The sequence below is a fragment of the Pan troglodytes genome, chromosome 17 (assembly GCF_028858775.2).
Source record: "Pan troglodytes isolate AG18354 chromosome 17, NHGRI_mPanTro3-v2.0_pri, whole genome shotgun sequence".
Classification (NCBI taxonomy): Eukaryota; Metazoa; Chordata; class Mammalia; order Primates; family Hominidae; genus Pan; species Pan troglodytes.
The window spans coordinates 67,417,712-67,438,133 of record NC_072415.2 but is presented as its reverse complement, the minus strand read 5'-3'; the positions used below and the strand labels follow the sequence as shown (position 1 = coordinate 67,438,133).

At 41.5% G+C, this 20,422-nt stretch overlaps 1 protein-coding gene and 1 long non-coding RNA gene across 2 annotated transcripts in view; one reads left to right on the top strand and one right to left on the bottom strand.

Moving 5' to 3' along the window:
• Positions 1-18,286, top strand: part of LOC134808617 (uncharacterized) — a 69,248-nt gene extending 50,962 nt beyond the window's left edge. Inside the window, exons 3-4 of the long non-coding RNA XR_010151952.1 lie at positions 16,832-16,900; positions 17,908-18,286. This is a non-coding gene — a long non-coding RNA (uncharacterized LOC134808617). The remainder of the gene's footprint in view (positions 1-16,831; positions 16,901-17,907) is intronic.
• Positions 12,473-19,933, bottom strand: ST8SIA3 (ST8 alpha-N-acetyl-neuraminide alpha-2,8-sialyltransferase 3). Its single transcript, NM_001037297.1, is given in 4 exon segments — positions 12,473-12,755; positions 15,282-15,839; positions 18,241-18,363; positions 19,755-19,933. Coding segments are annotated over 4 exon segments (1,143 nt in total).
• Between the last annotated feature and the right edge of the window lie 489 nt (positions 19,934-20,422).

Sequence of the window (20,422 nt, the reverse complement as noted above, 5' to 3'; positions counted from 1 at the left end):
GGAGACTAATACGATGAAGGTCAAATGAAATATTTTATATACAGTAAGGAGCTTGTTTCTTAAAGCAGGGGTTGGCAACTGTGGTCCCATGGGCTAGATCTGGCTGCTGCCTGTTTTTGTAAATAAAGTTTTATTGGAACACAGCCATGCTCATCCATTTATATATCATCTATGGCTGCTTTTGTGCTGCAACAGTGGAGCTGAGGAGTTACAACAGAAGCCATAAGGCCAACGAAGATAAATATATTTACGATTTTTTTTTTCACCTGAGACAGAGTCTCGCTCTGTCTCCCAGGCTGGAGTGCAGTGGCGCGATTTCGGCTCACTGCAAGCTCCGCCTCCCGGGTTCACGCCATTCTCCTGCCTTGGTCTCCCGAGTAGCTGGGACTGCAGGTGCCTGCCACCATGCCCGGCTAATTTTTTTTATATTTTCAGTAGAGACTGGGTTTCACCGTGTTAGCCAGGATGGTCTCGATCTCCTGACCTCGTGATCTGCCTGCCTTGGCCTCCCAAAGTTCTGGGATTACAGGTGTGAGCCACTGCGCCCGGCCATATTTACAATTTTTTAGTTGGGCAGAAATACAGATTTACTTAAGAGAGCGACAGTGGTAGATAGGGAAGCCTGTGGTGACTGCTTTGGCTACCCTTAATAATATCTGCTTTGAAAATCTGTATGTTCATAGTTTGAATTTGCTTAAAGCAAATTCACATCTCTCCTATAGAAATGGAGATATTGATTAAAAGAGGTTCAACAAAAACAACTGATCTATAGGATTTGTGTAGCCTCAGGTAGATTGTTTAGTTCAACCTCCTCATTTTGACTTCTTGGGCTTAATGTGAATTGGAAGCATTATTAGGTTGGTAGGATTGAGTAAGCAATAAACATACTCTCAGAATAAGGAAAAGAGCTATCTATCATTGTATTGAAGGTCTGTCTCTTCCAGATGGTCCTGGGTGCTTCTTATTTGATTAATAATGATAATGCAATTGCATAGGCTTTCTGTCTTGAGTGTGTGAAGTTCTCCCAGATTCTAAACAATAGATGTGGTAACTGAATTGAAGAAGCACACAACAATAGCTTATTTATTTTCCTTATTTAGTACACAAAAATGCATAATCCTTCTGTTGAGGAAGTCTTCCTTAATGATGATGCATGTTTTTCTCCTAACTTGTTGGTAAGTTTTCTAGGAAAATCAAGATTTAGAAATTTGGTCATTGAGTTTTTTCTCAAATATTCCTGAAAAAGACTCCTCTTACAAAAATTGTTCATACCTCTTGAAAATCCACTTCAAGGGATTTATCTAAGGAAATAATCAAACATTTAATTCCAAAGATGTTCATCAAAGCACTGTTTACAGCAATGTAAAGTTGCAAAGAACCTACATTTAAAACAATAAGAAGAGGTTAAATAAGTTATAGTGCTTTCATGTTTTGAGTTTATCATAGAATATTTAATGACATGGAACGATGCTGTTGATATAATTTTAAGTGAGAAAAAACTAGAAAACACAATAGTATGTATTGTACAGAACAAATACACACTCAGAAAAAACAGATGAAAGGTTTAGGTCTTTTAAAAATATTCTTTTGCTTATCCTATTTTCCAACTTTTTTGATGAATAGTTTAGTAATAATAAAAATGTTAATTTAAGTGAAATGAGGAGACTGCCATTTTAAATACTTCTATTTAGAGCTGAGAATTTGTAGTTGATATAAAAAAGAACTTTCTTTTTCTTTCTTTAAAAATTGATAAGGTACTTACACTATTGCTCACTAGGAGAGCATATCTGAATAAGTCACTTTCTCTTCCCAAGCCTCAGTTTCTTCATCTGGAAATGAGAGCATTGAATTGACTGAATCTCTAAGTTCCTGATCAGCTCTGCCATTCTGAGCAGTATGAATTAATGTTCAGAGCAGCATATTCCTTGAGCCAACCTCACTTACCAAGAATTGCACACTCAAAACGGGGAATGATTCTGGAGCTGAGGCTGATACCAGCCACCCTTGGACCCTCAACCTGTGTGGGAACCTAGTCCGAGGGCAAACTCACACTCTTGCTTAGATGGAATCAGAAGGCCAGCATCTTTACTGGCCTGGGAGCCTTGGGCTAGGTTGGATCTTCTATGAGGGGGGATTCTCTCTCTCTCTCTCTTAAAAAAATTCTTCCTTGTCTTGATCAAGCTATGGTAATGTATCTTCTCAGAAAAAAAATTTCTACTTTAAAAATTTAATTTGTACTAATCAGCCCCAGGCAGAGAGCCTGCAATAAACTTGGTGTCAATTTCGTGTTTTGCTGAAGTTTGTGAAGTGTTTTGTTTTCAGAACTTACCATTTGCGTGTGTGTGTGTGTGTGTGTGTGTATTTGCCAGGGATCATCAGCTGGGCAAATAGTTTTCAGAAAATATAAGCCCTGAGCATTACATTTTACCTCTAAAATTTTTGTTGTCTTCACTCAAATTTAATGGGGTCATGGGGTCATCTTTTTCTTTCTGTTTCTATCTTTCTCCTTATAAGATATACACCTGTAGTATGTTGCACCATTTCCCCAAGAAGATTTTTTAAGTTCCTTCGGATAAGCATTGTGATTTTGCTAATTTCGTATCCTGTTCATATCTTGCCCAGTGTTATGTGCAGCGAACAGTAAGGATTTTAGGTTTGAATTAAAGACCCACAGGCCCTCTCAGGTGTCTACTGAAGGTGGAATGCTTTCAATCATGCTGTATTTTTTTACCCAACTTGAGTTTCTCCTTTTGCTGGAAATTGAAATCAACCAGGAACAAGAACAGGATGTGTTTTTGTGCATTGATATGCTGAGACATTTTTGACACTGGAGCACAGATATTGAGAAAAATAATTCCTAGGACTATTCGTTCATTCCTTGAGTCCATAAATGCTTACTGAGTTTTGTTCACAATGCTGTCTGAGGCAGCACAGTCAGAGAAAAGCTAAGACTTTTGGTGTCTGTGGTGTGGGTACAAAGATGGGGAGGATGATGAGAAACAGTTGAAGTGTTACACAGACTCCATGGTGCACCTGTTCATCCATTTATCCATCTGTCCATCTCTCCTTCCCCCCATCTGCCCATTCATTCATCCATCTATTCATCCTATAAATATCAATTGAGAGTCTACTTAGCTCATAGCACTGTTCTAGGCATCGGGGGTGTAGTGGGAATAGACAAGCAACGTTTCCTGCTTTGTTGAAGGTAGAGCTTATAATATAGTGGATGACACAGATCAACAATGAGTAAACAAGTTAATAGTACCATTAAAAAATGATATGAAGAAAACCAGCACAGGGAAAGGGGATAGAGGCTGACAGTAGCAGTTGGGGAAGGTTCTATGAGGAGGTGATCTAGAGAGAGCCTGGGATGGGGTGAAAGGTACAGAGGAAGGAGAACTGGACAGGGAGTCAGGCTGAGTTCTCATTTTGACTTGTCACTTAACTGCACAGCAGGGACAACTCCCTCAGCATCTCTCCCTCACCTGATTATTCATTAAATAAAATGATGTATGTAATAGTAACTTTCAAGAGTAATGTATTATTATTAATAATGTTAAGGCCTGTCACATGATTAGCATTTAAAGGACCAATGGAAAAGTTATGTGTAGGGACTTTGAGTATTTCCTGCTTGTTCATGGCTGTAGACAGCCAAGCTCACCCTTTCTGGGGTCCTACAAATTTCCAACGACCTCAAAACACTGAGAATATAAAACAGGAGGAAGCATTCAATCTCTTCACTGGATGAAATGTGAGTATGTGTTAGCACATGTATGTGTGTGTATGTGTGTGGGGGGGCTCTCCCGAATGTGACAGATAACCAGCAGTGTTTCCCAAAGCAAAACAAAACGGTTTATTTAAAAACAACGCATTCAGTACTGTGTTTGGAACACAAGGCAATGAGGCAGGCACATTCACACTTAACAAGTACATTTGAGGAGCTGTCGAAGCAAACGGTTGCATTTTCTTCACAAACTACAGTCACAATATACACGCAATTGCCTCTGTCCTTGTTCACCAAGAAAGCAGAAGATATTTACAAGTTCCTCAGTCTAGCAGTGCTGGCTTCTCTTGGGTCTCTGTGGCCCTCACATTCTGGCAGCTTGTTTCCAAGGGCAGGCGAGGCTGCCTGTCACAAGAGAGGTCAGTCTGATTTGTTAAGGCCCTCGGCTTCTTCCAAAGAGAAAGAGAACTTCTGACAGAGTTGGGAAAGAGGGAAGTTTTCAATACCAGTATCTCAGCATAAAATGGCACTTTCCAAAACAAATGCATCAAGTGTTGAGTGAGGGGGTGAGCGGGCAGGGAATCACGGTATTAACAATATAAGAAGCATTTATTTTCCCTAACACATACTTCTTGCTCATTTATTTAATAACTTACATTCGCTGTTATTCTACTTTTTGACCTTTTGGTTTCATCATTACTCTTAAAGAGCTTTGCTCCTCCTTCTATACTGATACACTATTCTTTAAAATGCTGAAATGCAATGGTGAAATCAAAGTATGTTAAGCGAGAGAAGATATCACAAACATTCTTTTGTCTTGACTTCTAATTAATGCTTTCACAATTAATTGTCAATGTCCATCCAACTAATGGAAGCAGCACAGTGTGGTGTAGCAGAATCAGTGGTTGGGAGACCCAGACTCTAATTCCAGTTAGCTAGCTGGGCAAATAAGTCACTCCAACTTTCTGAACCTCAGTTGTCTCATTTCCACATGGAGGATGTTGATCTGGAATCCTGACTTGAGATAACATCTAGATCTGTAAAGTTTTGCTATGGACTTAGGTGGTTGTCCCATGTGAGTAAATGATAGTGTATTGTGATGTTTCCATACATTTGTTTTGTGTCCTGGGAGAATTTCAGTGCTAACTAACGATGCTTGGTGACCGGATCTCAGCCTGTTACTCAACTCCTCCCAGGGCTCTTGGCTGTAAGCGCTCTTGTGCTTTTCTGCACAGTATGGGTTCAGATCTGGATCTTGAAATATGGCTAAAGAGCACTTCTAACATGGGGTACAGTTATTCTCTGTATTAAAAAATGGTCTAGATTCCTTCAGAGGGAAAACTCCTTCTTCTTTTTGCAAGTACTTCAATGACTTTATTCCACTTATGCAGGTTGACCAAACCTCTTTCCCATTGTCTGCCAATTTTTCTTCCCTACCAATTTTCTTCCCTAAGACTAAAAATGCTATGGGAGTGGCTGGTTCCTCAAGAATGGTTTTCTGGTGAATTTGTTCATAATAAAACAAGGCCTACCTGTCAAGCCCCTTGTGCTTGTAGCTGTGGACTTCTCTGTTTGGTGTCAGGAAAAGAGCCAGAGGGTGAAGGCATACTTGTGCTCAGGCTGCATGCAATGTATTGGGAATACAGACATCTGAACATGCACCTGACTCATTTAAAATAAAATGTAGCTTGCTCAATGTAGAGAAACAAGCTCATTTCAATGACCATTAGGAAGAAAGAAAATAGAGGTATAACCTGGCATTTTACACATAGTATAGAAAACGTCCAACTTGCATTTCAAGCATTTACAGTTTAGAAATGCCTTACAGAACCTGTAGGGTATTTTATTATAGCAATGGAAGTAGATTTGGTCCTTCATGATCTAATTTTGATTTAGTACATGCAGATAACAACTTACGGCCACTCACTGTGTCCTAGGAATTAGGCATATTTTTTTCCCAGCATTGCCTCTCCAAAGATGTAATGAAGCCCACCTAAGAATGACTTCTACCAGAAAAATTTGCAATTTGCAAACAAAGCTTGTTCTGTGAATTGCCAGATTACCTGATTTCTAAACACTCAGTTGGAAGTACACTCACAACTAGTGGTGAGAAAGGACAGTTGCTCTATTGCTCAATGCCAGGGGACTGCAGGGGCCAAATGTGTATTAGTAGATTTTTGTTTTTCATGGTCCAGCCTTACATCACATGACACCTTATCCTACAAAGTTTGCCCAGTCAGCAATGAAGTTGCCCAGAGATATTCCTACCCAGTGGTATTTCTTCACCGTTGGAAACTTTTCTGAGGGCAAATCAACTCCAGTTGAGTGCAACTTAAACTCTCAGCGTGATGTTTACTGGGTGTCCCCTGGTGGGGTAGAAACCTTGGAACCTCAGTGCCTTTCCAGATATGTAGAGCCAAGTGAGCTTACTGGGTGCCTTGTTCTTCCCCTGCTCCTTTGCAGGCACTGTTTTGTGGGTACCTGTATTTTTTTTTATTGTGTCAGAAGGATGAGGGGCAAGTGGATAGGGAAAATGACAAAGTTGGGGAAACAAGTGATGAACTGTAGGTATAGATTTTTTAAAAAAGATCAGCCAAACATGGTTTTAACTGGTAGTTAAATTAAAGAATGTTTTCCTGGAGGGTCACCCTTAGAAATTAGAAAAGCCACAGTTGGTAATCTCCCAAGATACTGGGGAGTCTGTTGAGAGGTTCCTAAGAGTCACGTGGAATATTTGAACACCTTGGGATCCAATAATATGCTCTTTTACTAAAAATCAGTAAAACTAACCAACATGGAAATGCTTCCCTTGGTGGAGGGGACATTTAAAAGTCCCTCCAAAGCCTCTGCTAGCCTCTCCTATTTGGTACTCACTGACTTAAAAATTGTTCAGGCAGTGCTATGCTGGAGCTGGCTCATGCTATATTGGAGCCAACTTATACTGGCTCTTGAAAACATATTGTTGTGTTTTCAGCTGGTTGACATTAAGTTAGTAGCCTGAAATTGGCTGAGATGAGAGTATTTACACCATAGAAATTGGTAGGTGCTAAAAATCTGGGTTCCACTGTTTTCCAGAGCCAGTTGTTAAACATTTGGCAGCACACCAAAGAGCTAAAACTGTCTGAGAATCACACAGAAGGAAAATCAAAGGAACCCTTTGGTATCACTGTTGTCTAAAGCCTTTCTGTGTGCACAGCTATAGAAAGAAGTCTGGCCAAAGCTTCATTAGGACGGTGGCACATTATTCAACAGAGGTGGTACAAGGCCACAAGTAATAACTGATCACCCTTGTTATACTGGGTTAGTCTTAGAACTGGAGCCTCTTGAATTTCCTTTTTTGATTGGTTTCATTTTAGCCTGAATGCCTTTGTGTTTTGGAGACTACCTGAGGTTGATAAATCAGACCCCTTAGATAAATATTTTAGGCTCTGGGAATGACTTCCAAATTGAATCTGAATGAATCACTTCAGTTCCCTGTTTCTCATTCTCACCAATTCTAAAGATGAGTGACCTGAGATCTGCCTCTTAGTTTGAAATATAAAGAGGGAAATATGAAGAGCTGGCCTTGAGATAAAGTGTATATTAAAGCTTGCTCTCCACCTTGTCTTTGGGCTTGCATCCATTCTGACTAAATTGATCAGTTATTATTTGCTTATAAATTAGCAACTGGTCAATTTGGCTGAAATAGCTGAATTGTTGAATCACTAAGACTGTGTCTATATTGCCATTTAACATGATAACCTCAAGGAACATGTGAAACTAATCGCACAAGGAGAGATAAGCATTTAGCTACTTTGTTCAAAATGGTATATATGACTCCGGGTGTATACATTACTGGTTTCCAAATGGTGGTCACACGAATCACCTGGGAATCTTTGTAAGTTGGACTTATCCCAGGACATTATGAATCAAAGGTCCAGAATGAGTGGCAAGAATTGTATTTTGAAGAGTTGCTTATTTCATACAGCTGTGTTTGCTGGGAGATCAGCTGCATAATCCGGGTCCTAACCCCAGAACCCCAGGGTAACCTTAAACTGAAGTCAGTTACTCTGCAGCAACTCTTCACTCTGATGCCACTGTCATCAACAACAAGAGAATAGGCTTCACTGAGGAACATCTATTCATACAGATGTCTTCAATCAGTCATCACAATAAAAATAAATTTTCAGAAATACTGCATAAGATGACAATATATAATACAATAATGACATTCTAAAGTGTTTCCCATTTCAAATGCTGTTATCTATGTGGCAAAGCAATCGGAGTGTGAGAGAGGCATAATGAATCATTTTGATGCTTAGTACCAACTGATCTGTGGCCTCGATTAATTGGGCCACAGAGTCCAGACAGGTCAATCAGCTGGCCAAGGTGCCCTCAATCCCCAGCACCCAGAGTGCTCTATCTGGGCTGCCAGCCACAAACACACAGCCCCTTTGTAAGCAAAATGACAGTTCTACACATTCAGGGAGAAGCAGAGGCTTAAACAGAAACTTGTGCCTAGTGCATTCAAACAATTACGGGAAAAAAGGTTTTAAGAATCTAGAATTATACAGAAAATTGCTCAGTTTGTCATTTTGCACATGAAGACTCACGAAGTTATTATTTGTATATCTTCTTAGCATATTGAACCAAACACAATATTTCAAAGTCTGCTGTTGAGATTACCTATAAAATAGAAGGCATTTCTTAACTCAAGGGACCCCGATGAAAGTTGTATATATATGGAGAAGTACACAACAATTTTCAGCCTTCAACTTCTAAATTATGCATGTATATTACTAAAACGAGGTTTTACTAAGATGAATAGCTTATTGGTAAGATTGCAGCTGTCAAGCATGAACCACCAGTAACTTGTTATTTATCAAATCATGATTTACCAAGGGTGTTTTGTTTCATCTCAGGGAGAAGGTAGGTGATAATTGGTGGACAGTTGCATACCCACACAAGCATTTCCTTTATTGTTCTGTGTTGGGAAGTCATTTTTGGGAGGGAGAGGAGAACCTTTTTTCCTCTTTTATAGACTTTCTAACTTATTGTATGTGCTCTGCAGATCCCAGACCAAAAACCACTTTCCCTGTGAGCCCAGCTTCATTTGATGCTGGTAAGACCAAGAAGTACTAGAGGAGGAATCATAATTTCTCCACTAATTGACAGTGTCATCTGGGGCAAATCACCTAGCCTCCCTGTTTCTCCATTTTCTCATTTGTAAAGTCAAGAATCAAGACTGGCGAAGCTGAAGGCCTCTTCATTTCCAGTGTCCTAGCATTCTACAATATTGTCCCTGCTTCCTTTGATCTCAGGTCAATACCGCTTTGTTGTCTGAGAGTGTCTAATAATTATTGCCTTGACTCAAATCATAAAATAACGTTCTCCCATTCCTTGGCTTCCCCACCAAATTAGGTTTCTCTTGGCACTCACATTCACGGATAAGTAGTGGCTCGGGCATAAGGAAGCTGAGGGCAGGGGCAGCGGTTCTTCCTTTGCACATCCTTGCTGGTAGCCCCATGGCCAGGTACCTAACATCAAGGTCACAGACAGATGGCACAGTAGTCATAGTCAGCACTGCCAGGCACACAACACTACTAAACATACAGCACTTTTACAATATTCACAGACACTTAAGACACAGACACAAGGTGGAGAAATGATAGACATTTTAATAATCAAATATTGGAAAGAATTTTTGGGGTGTGGGAGGAATTCTTGACACCACCATTTAGCCCTGTCTCCCTTGGATCTGCATCTGCATATGACACTCAGAATAACCAGTGAAAACAGAGGGTCTAGCAATAAGCAGGTTGCCAAAAGTTTGTGATTATTTCCCCCCTCTGCAACTTAATTGGTTTTTTGTGTTGGTGTTATGGGTAGAAAGCCTTGGGGGCTTTATGGTAAAATGTATTCCAATAGCTGAAAGTGGACTCTGTTGTGAGTATCCTAAAAAAGGGAAAGTGTCTGACAAAAGGATAAATTAGTCTAGAACTAACAAAGCAAGGTCAATGCAAAAGCCAGGGCATGTGTCTGTAGCTGAGAGAGGAGGAAAGAGCCAATGGTCCTGAGCTGATTACTGTCCAGTTCACTGCACTTGACTACACAAGCTTGGGAGCTGCAGGAGAGCCAGCTGCCTTTCTAATTAGGACACTTGGGACACAACAACTTTTTTGGTCATAAAAGTGGTTGTATAGATTTAATCTTTGAAACAGTCTTTAAAAACAGAGATTTTGCATGGTCAGCTAGAAGCTGCTATTCTTCAAAAGTGAAGGGTGATCTATTGGGATCATCTCCAGGAAGTCCTCCTTATAAGCAGAGATGAGCCTGATCTCTAAACCCCTCAAGTTCTGAAGAAAAGTCCATTTCCTCACTATTTTGAGTTTTCATTAAAGTGATAGATAACACGGTGGTGGGGGATGGGAAAGTCCTTCCACTCTAAGGTTAAGATGGAGCCAAGACTGCAAGGAGATTTAAAAAATCTCCCTGAACTTAAAAAACAAACAAAAATCCTTGGCATTATGATGAGATAAAATTTAAATTGTCCACTACAGAACAGTAAACTGTTTTTTAGAGATTCTGGTCTTTTCCTCTTTTAATCTTCTTGGTTTAAAGTGTCTATGCATTTATATTTAGTGAAAATGAATGGGCACATTGGGATTAAAACTCCAGAGTCAGAATCTGGCCCAAGTAATATTGGCATTAATATCACTTAGGTATAACCAAATGAACTAAGTGCTCAGGAACAGCCAACTAAACACTTCTGTCAGTTGTCAATCTCTCAGTGATCCCAACAGAGCACAGTGTGAGGATGGTAGTATAGTCCTCTTCAAAGGGACAGGGAACAAACACAGTGTGGTTGTGATACCCATCAAATTATACCACTGAATTACAAAATGTTTTTAATGTCTCCCCTTATAATTATATTGTAATGTGTGTCATAATTGGTAACACATTTGAACTTGGTGTTTCTTTCATTAGTTAATATCTAGATCTACGCAAGTTGCTCTAATTAGATTGCTTTCTGAAAATAATAATAAGGCAGGTTTAGGACCAGGCAGAACGTGAGCATAACGATAGTGTCTTTCCTTACCATATTCGGTTTAATTTTAGGCATGATCTTACCTTCCTAAAGAGGGGTAATGAGCTCATCACTGAACTACAGCACATTTTTAAAACAGTTATTTGTCGCATTGCAAGCAATCTAGATGAGATTTCAGGAAAAGAATGAGCTACCCCACTCAAATGCATAACAAATATGCTTGACTGGCATTTGGAAAGAAGAAAGAAACTCTTATTAAAATTTAACATCAACTTGGCCAGACTTTGGGCTGAATTGGAAGAACAAAGTGCTGCTCAGTAAAAAGCCAGGGATGGGAATGATTTGATTTCTACTCATGTGGCTGAAATAAAGAAAATGAGAATGGCCAGCTACTTCCTTCATCGCAGGTCTACATAATCTTGGATTCCAACTCTTGCCACTGCACAATGGCTTTTTCTTTTGAAATGCTTAATTTGTAGTTGTATAGATCTGACTTCAGTGGAAAGAGGGAATATCCAGTGCTACAATGTTCTCAAAGAGAACAAATGGTTCTGGATTGGTGGTGGTGCACACAATGATACGGAAAATGATCACACCTCAGCACTAGTCACCTGGGCGCCTGGCCTGGCCAAGATCCTCCTCCACTTTAACCCAGCTGGAATGGGTAACATGGTTACCACACTTTAGGGTACACAGGATTCCATAACAACTTCTAAATATTCTTCTTCCTTTTCCTTTGTGTGTCCCAGGGTCTTAAGCTGATTCATTGCCTCTATATTCTGAGAGAACACCCAGCCCAGTGCATGGGTTGGGATTATGGGAGACACTAAATTTAGGCTGGAATGGCCTTACAGATGTGGCCACAGTGCTATTATTTGCCATAACAACGCCTACATCAAGAGATGCAATGCTATCCACAACATAGGCTTTCTTTGTGATCATGAAAGATGCACTGCCTTATATCCCACTCACCACAGAGGGACCATCCTGCTGTAGAATGACTGAACAGACTGGTGAGGACTGCATCAGAGGCATTTCTTTAAAAAAGGAATCACAAGGGAGTCCATCGTGATTTGCTTATTTTGTCATGAAGCATCAAAGTTACCCAGAACCTTAAACACATCAAGTACAAATGCAACATATACAAGCAAAGCGAATTCAATAGGATTCCTAGCAAATTATTAAACTCCACGGTGGTAGGGCAGGGAGTAGTTGCAGAGGGAGGGAGTGAGATGGTGATAGAGATAGAGATAGGGAGATAGATAGAAGATGAGATATGCAAACCAGTTTTTTACGTTTCCATTTTTCAGAGTCTGATCCCACCAGCAAAACAGGTCCTGCCCCAGTTGGCCAGAGGCCTCTGATTATGAGGACTATCTGAGCAGAGCTGCAGAAACTATAGCTCTAGTCCTCATAAAAATGGGAGGCAGTTTATTATTAAAATCCAAACATGAAAATACTTCAAACCATTTCGTTAGCAGCATAGTCCCAAATGCAACATTCCCTTTATCAATCAAGTCTAAACCATGTGGCTTCAATGCATCTGTCCTGCTAAATCTGCTAAAACTCTTAAAAGAGCAGTGCAAAAGAGAAAAGACATCTTTCCTTTTAAATGGCAGACAATCCTTATAAGACATTCTCTAGGGTTCTATTCTGAAGACTATTCAATTTGATTTGGGGCACTTTTTAAACAGCCATTTGGCACTTTCCGTTCGGAGTTCTTAGGCACAGTGTGACAGAGTCAGCTTGGTGAGCCCTTCCCCATGCATTCGGTACAGCAGCTGAAACTCAGCAGGCAGCTGGTGGGACTCCTGCCACTTGGTGGTAAATTTGGTTCCTTTTTTGTCATAGTAATGGTATGGAAGATCTTCCCTTGTGTTGGGGTCAAATCCAAAAGGCCAAAATCCATACAAGTGGATCTCTTCACATATTGCTGATGCAAGGGTGTACATAAGAATACCTGTGCTCAGCCGTTTAGGTGACAAATGTTTGTTTTTCCAGTACCTGTGGAACAATAAGTACATGTGGATTCAGAGGTCAGCGTTGAAGGTTTCAATCAGCAAGGTCTATCTGACTGGGCTGGGTAGTGGATTTGTTAATGTAACTTAAATAGTGCTTGTTTTGAAATTATATTTTAGGCAACCAAAAACAACTTCTGGGCACAACTGGTTACATAATCTGTGAGATCCAGTAAGAAATAAAAATGTGGAGTCTTGGTTCAAAAAGTATTGAAAATTTCCAGTGCAAGAGCAAAGTATTAAACCAAGTGTTGGGCCCTTCTGAGCATGGGATTTCCTGGGATCACACTGTTTGCACACCTTTGAAGCTGGCCTTTGAAGCTGCCCCTGGGTTTTTCTAAAGAGTGGTGTGGCTCCGACCCAGCGGTGACACAACAGAAGGCCACCAAAAAGAATGACTGTGCTTTTCTTACATAAAGGGTTCTTGGATAGGGTGAAGGAGGTCATTTAATTTAATCTAAGGGAAACTCCTCCGTCTCTTCCTTTCTCAAACCTAGAAATAAACCCTTCATTCGGGGTTTAGAAAGATTGTGGAGCCTTATTTTTCTTCTCTCTTGCAAATAATTGTATTCCTTGCTTCTTTGTCTTCTAACTAGGGGTTCCCAAGCCCATCTTCAGCATGCCACAATCTGGCATGCTAAATTTTTTAAATTCAGAAAGTGTGTAAGATACATTAAGTGTAAATAATAAATTATAGTTATTAGTCCTTCCATATTTAAATAATATTAATACTCTGAAGCCTTCCTGCTGACACTGCCAAATATTTGAGGCTTCTATGTGGTGTGTGTATTTATCATTGGAGATGCAGGCAGAATGAAACTGTGCATTAGTCAGGTTTCTGTGGACTGTATTTCCTTCCAGTTTTCATTGAGCCCATGTATTTTTTTGAGGCCCGAGTGGCTATGAAACATTATGATTAACTCCACTTTTGTGGCAGGCAGCCACACAGGATAGTCTCTGGAAGTTTCTAAGCACATGCAGTTTCTTCTTCACTACTTGAAGATTTCAAAGGTGAACCTTTCCCCTTCCAAATGAAATTTAAAAGTTCAGTCTTGGTTTTACTATTCCTGTCTAAGGAACTAGAATGACTCTGACAACCCTTTCGGTATAGACAAACTTAAATTGAACAAAAGGGGAGCAAAATGAGGAGATCAAAAGACCATGGGACAGGTTGGCAGGAGACCTGACTTCTAACTCTAGTCTTGCTCATTTAGGGCAGTGACTTTGGGTAAATAACTTCTGCTCCTTGTACCTCAGTTGATTCATCTTTAAACTTAGGAGTTGGGCTACATCACCACTTAAAAAGGTGACCATATATCCTGGGGAACTGGGACAGTCCCAGTTTGTCAGTTATCTGTGTTGTAATTATTAATAGCACCCTCTTTCTCTCAAAGAAAAAGTTCCAGTTTGGACTGTAAATTATGGCATCACTCTACCATTGAGATACAAACCAGTTTATTAGGCTGTAATTCCTCCTCCTATGAGAGGTCAACTAAACAGATCTTACATCTTAAGAGGCTACAGGATGGGAAAAATCTATTGTGGAATAAAGATCTTCAGAATTCCCTGTTTACCAGGTCTCCAGAACCCACCCCAACTTATAATAATATTTAGGGCTATGTTAGGACACTGAGGCTACTTACATAGGGGAAACTGAAGTTGAGATAATTTTCTCCAGATGATTTAAAAGAAAAAAAATCTACAATTAATCTTGTTTTATAAAATGCCCTGGACTAGTGGTTCTCAATTCTGACTGCATATTGGAATCATCAGGAGAGTTGTTAAAAAATACCAAGTACCTGGCCTCCACCTCCCTGCCCACCAGATAAATTACATTAGGATCTCTTGAGGCAGAGCCTAGAAAATAGTATTTTTAAAGCTCTCAAGTGATTCTAATATACAACCAGAGTTGAAAATCACCAGACTAGATGAAAATATTGCATCTCTGGCTGATCTGTCTATCAAATTCCAAGAGATAACAACATGCTCATAAAATACTTTCTTCATGTTTTTGCACTCAAATATCAGATTATAAAGGCAGATTGTGCAATTTATGATTTATCTAGGTGTTTTGCTAACCTTGGACATCTACAAAACATAAATTTAAGTCAACTGCATCGTTTCTAAAAAGAAAAACCACTTGATTTGTCTCTAATTTAGCCATTGGCATTCTTGGAATATAGCTATCTATTTAAAGAAAATTCTTGATTTGTGGTGATTTCCATGACTGCTCCATAGCCTTACTACCAAGGGAGAGGACAGAGAATAGAGACGGGAGACTGATGAAGCCCCAATCCTTCCATCTGACACTTGGTTACCAGCTGTGGGTAGATGGAACTTCTTAGCTAGAATGATTCATTCATTCGCTCATTACAAAACATATGAGTTTCTTCTAATTACTACTAAACTCACCACAACAACTAATGAATTGGATGGCTCCCACCCCCAAGAGATTACAACATTGATTTGCCATCTGGTGGAGTATGAGTAAAATGTAATAAAATATACACACCTGTTGACATGTTGCATTATATTTCCCGGCCAAGCCAGTTGGACTTTTAACTGACCTCTGTGTTCAACAAAAAAGTCAACTAATGTCCTGGTCACAGTTGCTGAAGTGTGGAAGAAAAATGCAGGGATCCAAAGAATGGCCCCGTCAAGCTTTTTTAAACTGAGGAAAAAGTTGTTACGGTCCTGAATAGTCAAGAGATTGTTGTAATATTTTTCCAGGATGCTGGGGTTGAAGGTGGTAAGATTGGTTTTTCTTCCAACATCTCTTTGGAAAGCCTCCGTAGGGGCGAAATTGCAACGGAAAACAAAATCTGATTTATCTATTTCTTGTCCACACTGGCTCCCTGTCAGGATCCCACTATTTCCAACCACAGCACAAATATTATAATGCTTGTTCATAATGGGTGACACATCTGGAAGAAGTGACCGGAAGTTATTGCTAATAGAGAAAACATATTTATGGCTGGAATAATCATAGTGCATCAGTTGTCCAATCCGAACACTATTCTTGGTCAAAGAAAAATTTTTTATTACATCGACATGCTGAAGAATTTCTTGCCTAAAATAAAAAGAAATTCATGAAAAGCATTCCATTCAGAAGAATTGATTTTCCATCTTATGACTTATGCTGACATTTCATTCAGAGGGAATCTTAGGCTCATTGAATCCAAAAAAGATTATACATACATAATTGTGGTCCTTGAAGGGAGGACTGCTTCAGAATCTCCGCATATTCTAATCTTTCAGTCAATTTCTGGGTATATTCTTTGAGGCTTGTAAATGCAACTTACAGTTTTAGCTGCCATACCTTGGTTTTCTGCTCTACGTGAAGAGTGTATCTTATTTGATCAGCAGGGAGGTATAGGGCAAATTGTGTCAGAAAATACAGGGAGACAATTTACACAGGCCTGAAAGAGCTCACATTAATGCACAAACATTAGTAACACATAGTTTGTAACTAGGGTCTACTTGTTTGCTACTGGACTGAAGTGCTCAAAGAATATCAAATATCACTGGTGTCCAAATAAGAGCCAAATAGATATGAGTCAGTACAGCACTATCTATTATTAAAATATGAAGATGGTAATAGCAGTGGGTGTAGCTGAATATTTAATAGAAATGAGATGATAATCTCATTAAGGTCCTTTGAATAATGAAACAGGGAGTTTTTTCTACTTGATTATATAGAAACACAATTTAGTTGAATAAATCTAATCCTTAGAAAACATGGCTATTATAAATCCTGAAAATATTTCCATATTCTAACAATTCAGTACATAAACAAGGCAAGACTGATACTTAGAACTAATTTCACGTTGCTTTCATATTGAGCTTTAAGTAAAATTAAGTATCTCTTCTTAAAGTTTAGCTATTTAAAACATTCAAGAGAGACTGGTAACATGCTACTGCTGCTAGATTCTCCGATGTTAAGTAAACCCATTGAATTTCTTGTAACTTTTGCCTAAATGTAGCAGGAATGAAATGAAATGCTTTGCATATCATCCGTTGCTTGGAATTTTAATTTAAAAATGACTTCATTCTTCAAAATAGAGGCAACAGCAACTGAAATCTTTGAAACTCCCCAAGTTACCAGTACCACTCTTACAAGTTGTTAAAAAGGTAAGGCAGATTTAAAATGCTACTGGTAAAAATTTAATGAAAGATTATCTAATTAATTAAAATGAATGAAGTTTTGAGAAGGAAATATTCTTCTGACTGGTCATTTGGGTCACATGGCCTAGTGTGGGAAGAACATTTTTTATTGAGTTAGAAACATGTTTTGGGGAAAGCTAGAATGTGTTCTACCCATGAAAATGTTCTGGGTTGTCCATAAAATTAATATTGAATTAAAACCCAATTATTAAAAAAACACTTCTAGAGTTTTAGAATTGATCAATTTTCATGAACTAATTTATAATTAAACATAAGTGTTTTTAAAATGTTAATCTTAATCATATGACTGTATGCTGACTTTTCATCTGACCAGTATTTTCATGAGACCATGAATACCCACTGAATTTGTTTTAATTCTGCCCATAGATTAAACTTTTAAAAGAGAGAGAGAGCAATAACTAGAAATGCTAAGACCAAAACACAACTCCCTAAATAGAGTGGTTTGTAAAATAAGTATTCACACTTCTAATGAATACGCTAGATGGCTCACATCCCATTCAGCAGTAAAATAATCCCACCATGAAGGAAGGAGTAATGAGTTATCGTGGTTTGCTAAGAGTAGACCAGAATCACTGAGCAGAATAAATACATTTGAACAAATCTCATCCTTCTTCCACCTAAAAAAACAAAACCTCAAAACCATCTTATGTGTATAAAATGAAACCGCTACAATTAGTAGGAATTAAGTTAGGTACCTTTACAGTAAGTTAAAAGCTGTAAAGACAATGAAAACAGGCAAAACCAAAACAAAACCATAGTTAAATATCTATATACATTTGGGCCAGCATTTTCAGGAGTAATTTGATGGAGACAGATTATGGCATTTTCCGTGTGTTTCAATGAAACAATACCACTTTATTCTATTTTTCAAGTTTTTTTCAGTGAGGAAATGAAAATGCATTGGGTGGTCTTTTTGCAACTAACCTTTTGTCTGTTTTTTTTTTTTTTAATAGATGGCTTTGGCAGTACTTGCCAGACTTGTTAGCTGTAAATCATGGTGCTCAATCAAGCCCGAGTGGAATGCTTTTTTTTTTTTTTTTTTTTTTTTTGCTATTCAAATTGGTCCTGATATGTCCTTTTTATGAGAGGACACTACACACACAGGAGAAGGTTCCTGATCGTCGCTTTGTGCAGTTATACCAAGAAAACAATGCAGATACACCTGATGGTGAGGGTGGGGCGTATAGATGTTTGTTGTTTTAGATGTTTTTGTTTGCTTGTTTTTGTTTTGTTTTGAGCTCTTGAATTCTTAAAAGCACCTTTTGGATCTTTTCCTCCTATCCTACCTTTGATGTAAAAACGCTGTCCGATTAAATGTCCACTTAGAAGGTTTCTCTTGGAGTTCCTGGGTGAGAGAATTCGTAATGGGCACGAATGACGGGTCTAGAAACTTCAGCGCAAATTGTGACCTGGAGAGGAGCATGAGCACAGACAAGCGTGCTGGCCTCAGCTCGGGGAAGCCGAGGTAGCCATTAAAGTCCAGCGGCTGGGGCGAGGGCGGCTGGTACGCGTGCGGGCTCCGTTCCGTCCCGGAGCCCCTCTCATTTGGTCCACCCTCTGCTCCCACGCACACCCGAGAGAAAAAAAGAAAACTAGGGAACCCCATCTGCATTGTCCATCCCTCCGGGTGCCGGAGAGACCATAAAATGGCCGTCACGCGGAGAGCAGGGCGCACGCCGGGCGCAGGGCTGGAGCCCGCGGCGCTGCGAGGACCAGGGAATCAGCACCGCGGACAGCGGCCGCCCCGCCAGCCTGACCCGCTACGCCTTTGCAGCCCCATAGAATTGTTTTTGGAGAAAGGGCAGAGGAAACCGGAGACCCAGGGAAAGTCTGGGGGTGGTTCCTGCCTTAACCTCTTCCTTCCCAAGCCCACGTCCGATTTCACTTCCTATAACTTGGCTGGGGGCCCCCGGGGGCCGCCGGCCAACTCCGCTCCTCGGTCCAGGCGGGGCTCCTCTGGGTTCCTCGCCTCGGTCCCAGCTTGGACCACAGGTGGCACTTTGTAGTTGCCACCTGCCCGTCAGGAGGCCCCGCTGGGAGAGTTCCCGGGGTCACAGAGCGGGGCGGGGGCTCTCGCAGAGCGGCGTCAAGCTGCGCCTGGAGCCTTCACAGTCCGGCCCAGCGCGGAGCGGTGACTCCGACCTGGCGAGGGTGGGCGGCCCTTCCGAGGCTCGCTTCCCGCAGGGGGCGGGGGAATTGCAGAAATCCCGGAAAGCTGGGCGGGGGTGGGCGGTGGCAGCGGGGGAAAGGGTCGAGAGAGAACGCCCCAGGGGCTTCCTGAGAATAAACCCGCGTGTCCTTTGATAGGCGTGGGGGAGGAAAGGAGGAGGGCGTGAGGGGAGTCCGGCGCCTGCGCCATTAAACCGCCCGCACCGCCCCGGGCCCGGCCCGCGGAGTCTGCGGACAGGGCGCGGGGAGGGCGCGGGGAGGGCGCTCCCCTCACGCCTGTCCATCTCTGCTTGCCGCCCCCTCCCGAACAAACACACCGTCTTTCCCTCCACCCTCACCCTCCTGAAAGCCTCCCCCAACCCCCATTTCTGAAATGAGGGAAGGGATGCTGAGGAAGAATACGAGAAATGCAATCACATCGATTTGGACAACGGCTTCTAGGGGCTTTGGGTTAAAAAAAAAATAACAGGGAGGGGGAAGGGAGAATTAGAGAGAGGAGTGGAAGGACCGCGCAGTTATCTGGCCCAAAGAGTCTCGGAGAGGCCAAAACACCCCTCCCCCACGCCTTCCCTTCCCCAAACACCTCATCAACCAAATTCCCGAGGGCACTAACACAGAGGCCCGCACTCACCGGAATCCCGCGTGGAACATGTACATTCGGGGCGCCCCCGGGCTGGCGTACTTGGGAGTGGTGAAGATGTTCTCCTTTTTCAGGGACACGTAGCTGATGAGCGATAAAATCAGCAGGGCGACGCTGAGCATGACCAGCCCCAGCACACTGGCGACCCGGGCCATTTTGCAGTTTCTCATCCCGGGCTGGGCTGGGTTCAGGGAAACCGGGGAAATCGGTCCATTGAGCGGCCAGCAGCTCGCTGGCGTGTATATATGTGTGTGTGTGTGTGTGTGTGTGTGAGCGCGCGCGCGTGTGGCGGAGGAGGGGGACCCGGGCGGGGGTGGGGGGAGGCCACAGGGGCCGGGGGTTGGGGCCGGCAGGAGCCCCGGAGAGCAGCGGGACCCCGTAGGCAGGGGCGCGCGGGGCCCGGTGCCGAGCAGGAAGATGGAGGGGCTGCGCGGCGGCGTGGCGAAGGAGCGCGCAGCGCCGTGCGTCCCCGGCCGCCGGCTCAGGCTCCCCCGCGCGTTTCCAGCGAGGCTGCCATCTCCGCTGCCGCCTGCAAGATAAATGTGATTGGAATAATGTTACAGTTCGATCTAAGCACAGGATTTAATTAATGAACTCTAATCTCCCAAATAACCGGGGGGAGGGGGTGCAGGAGAGGGAGGGAGTAGGGGGAAATGGTG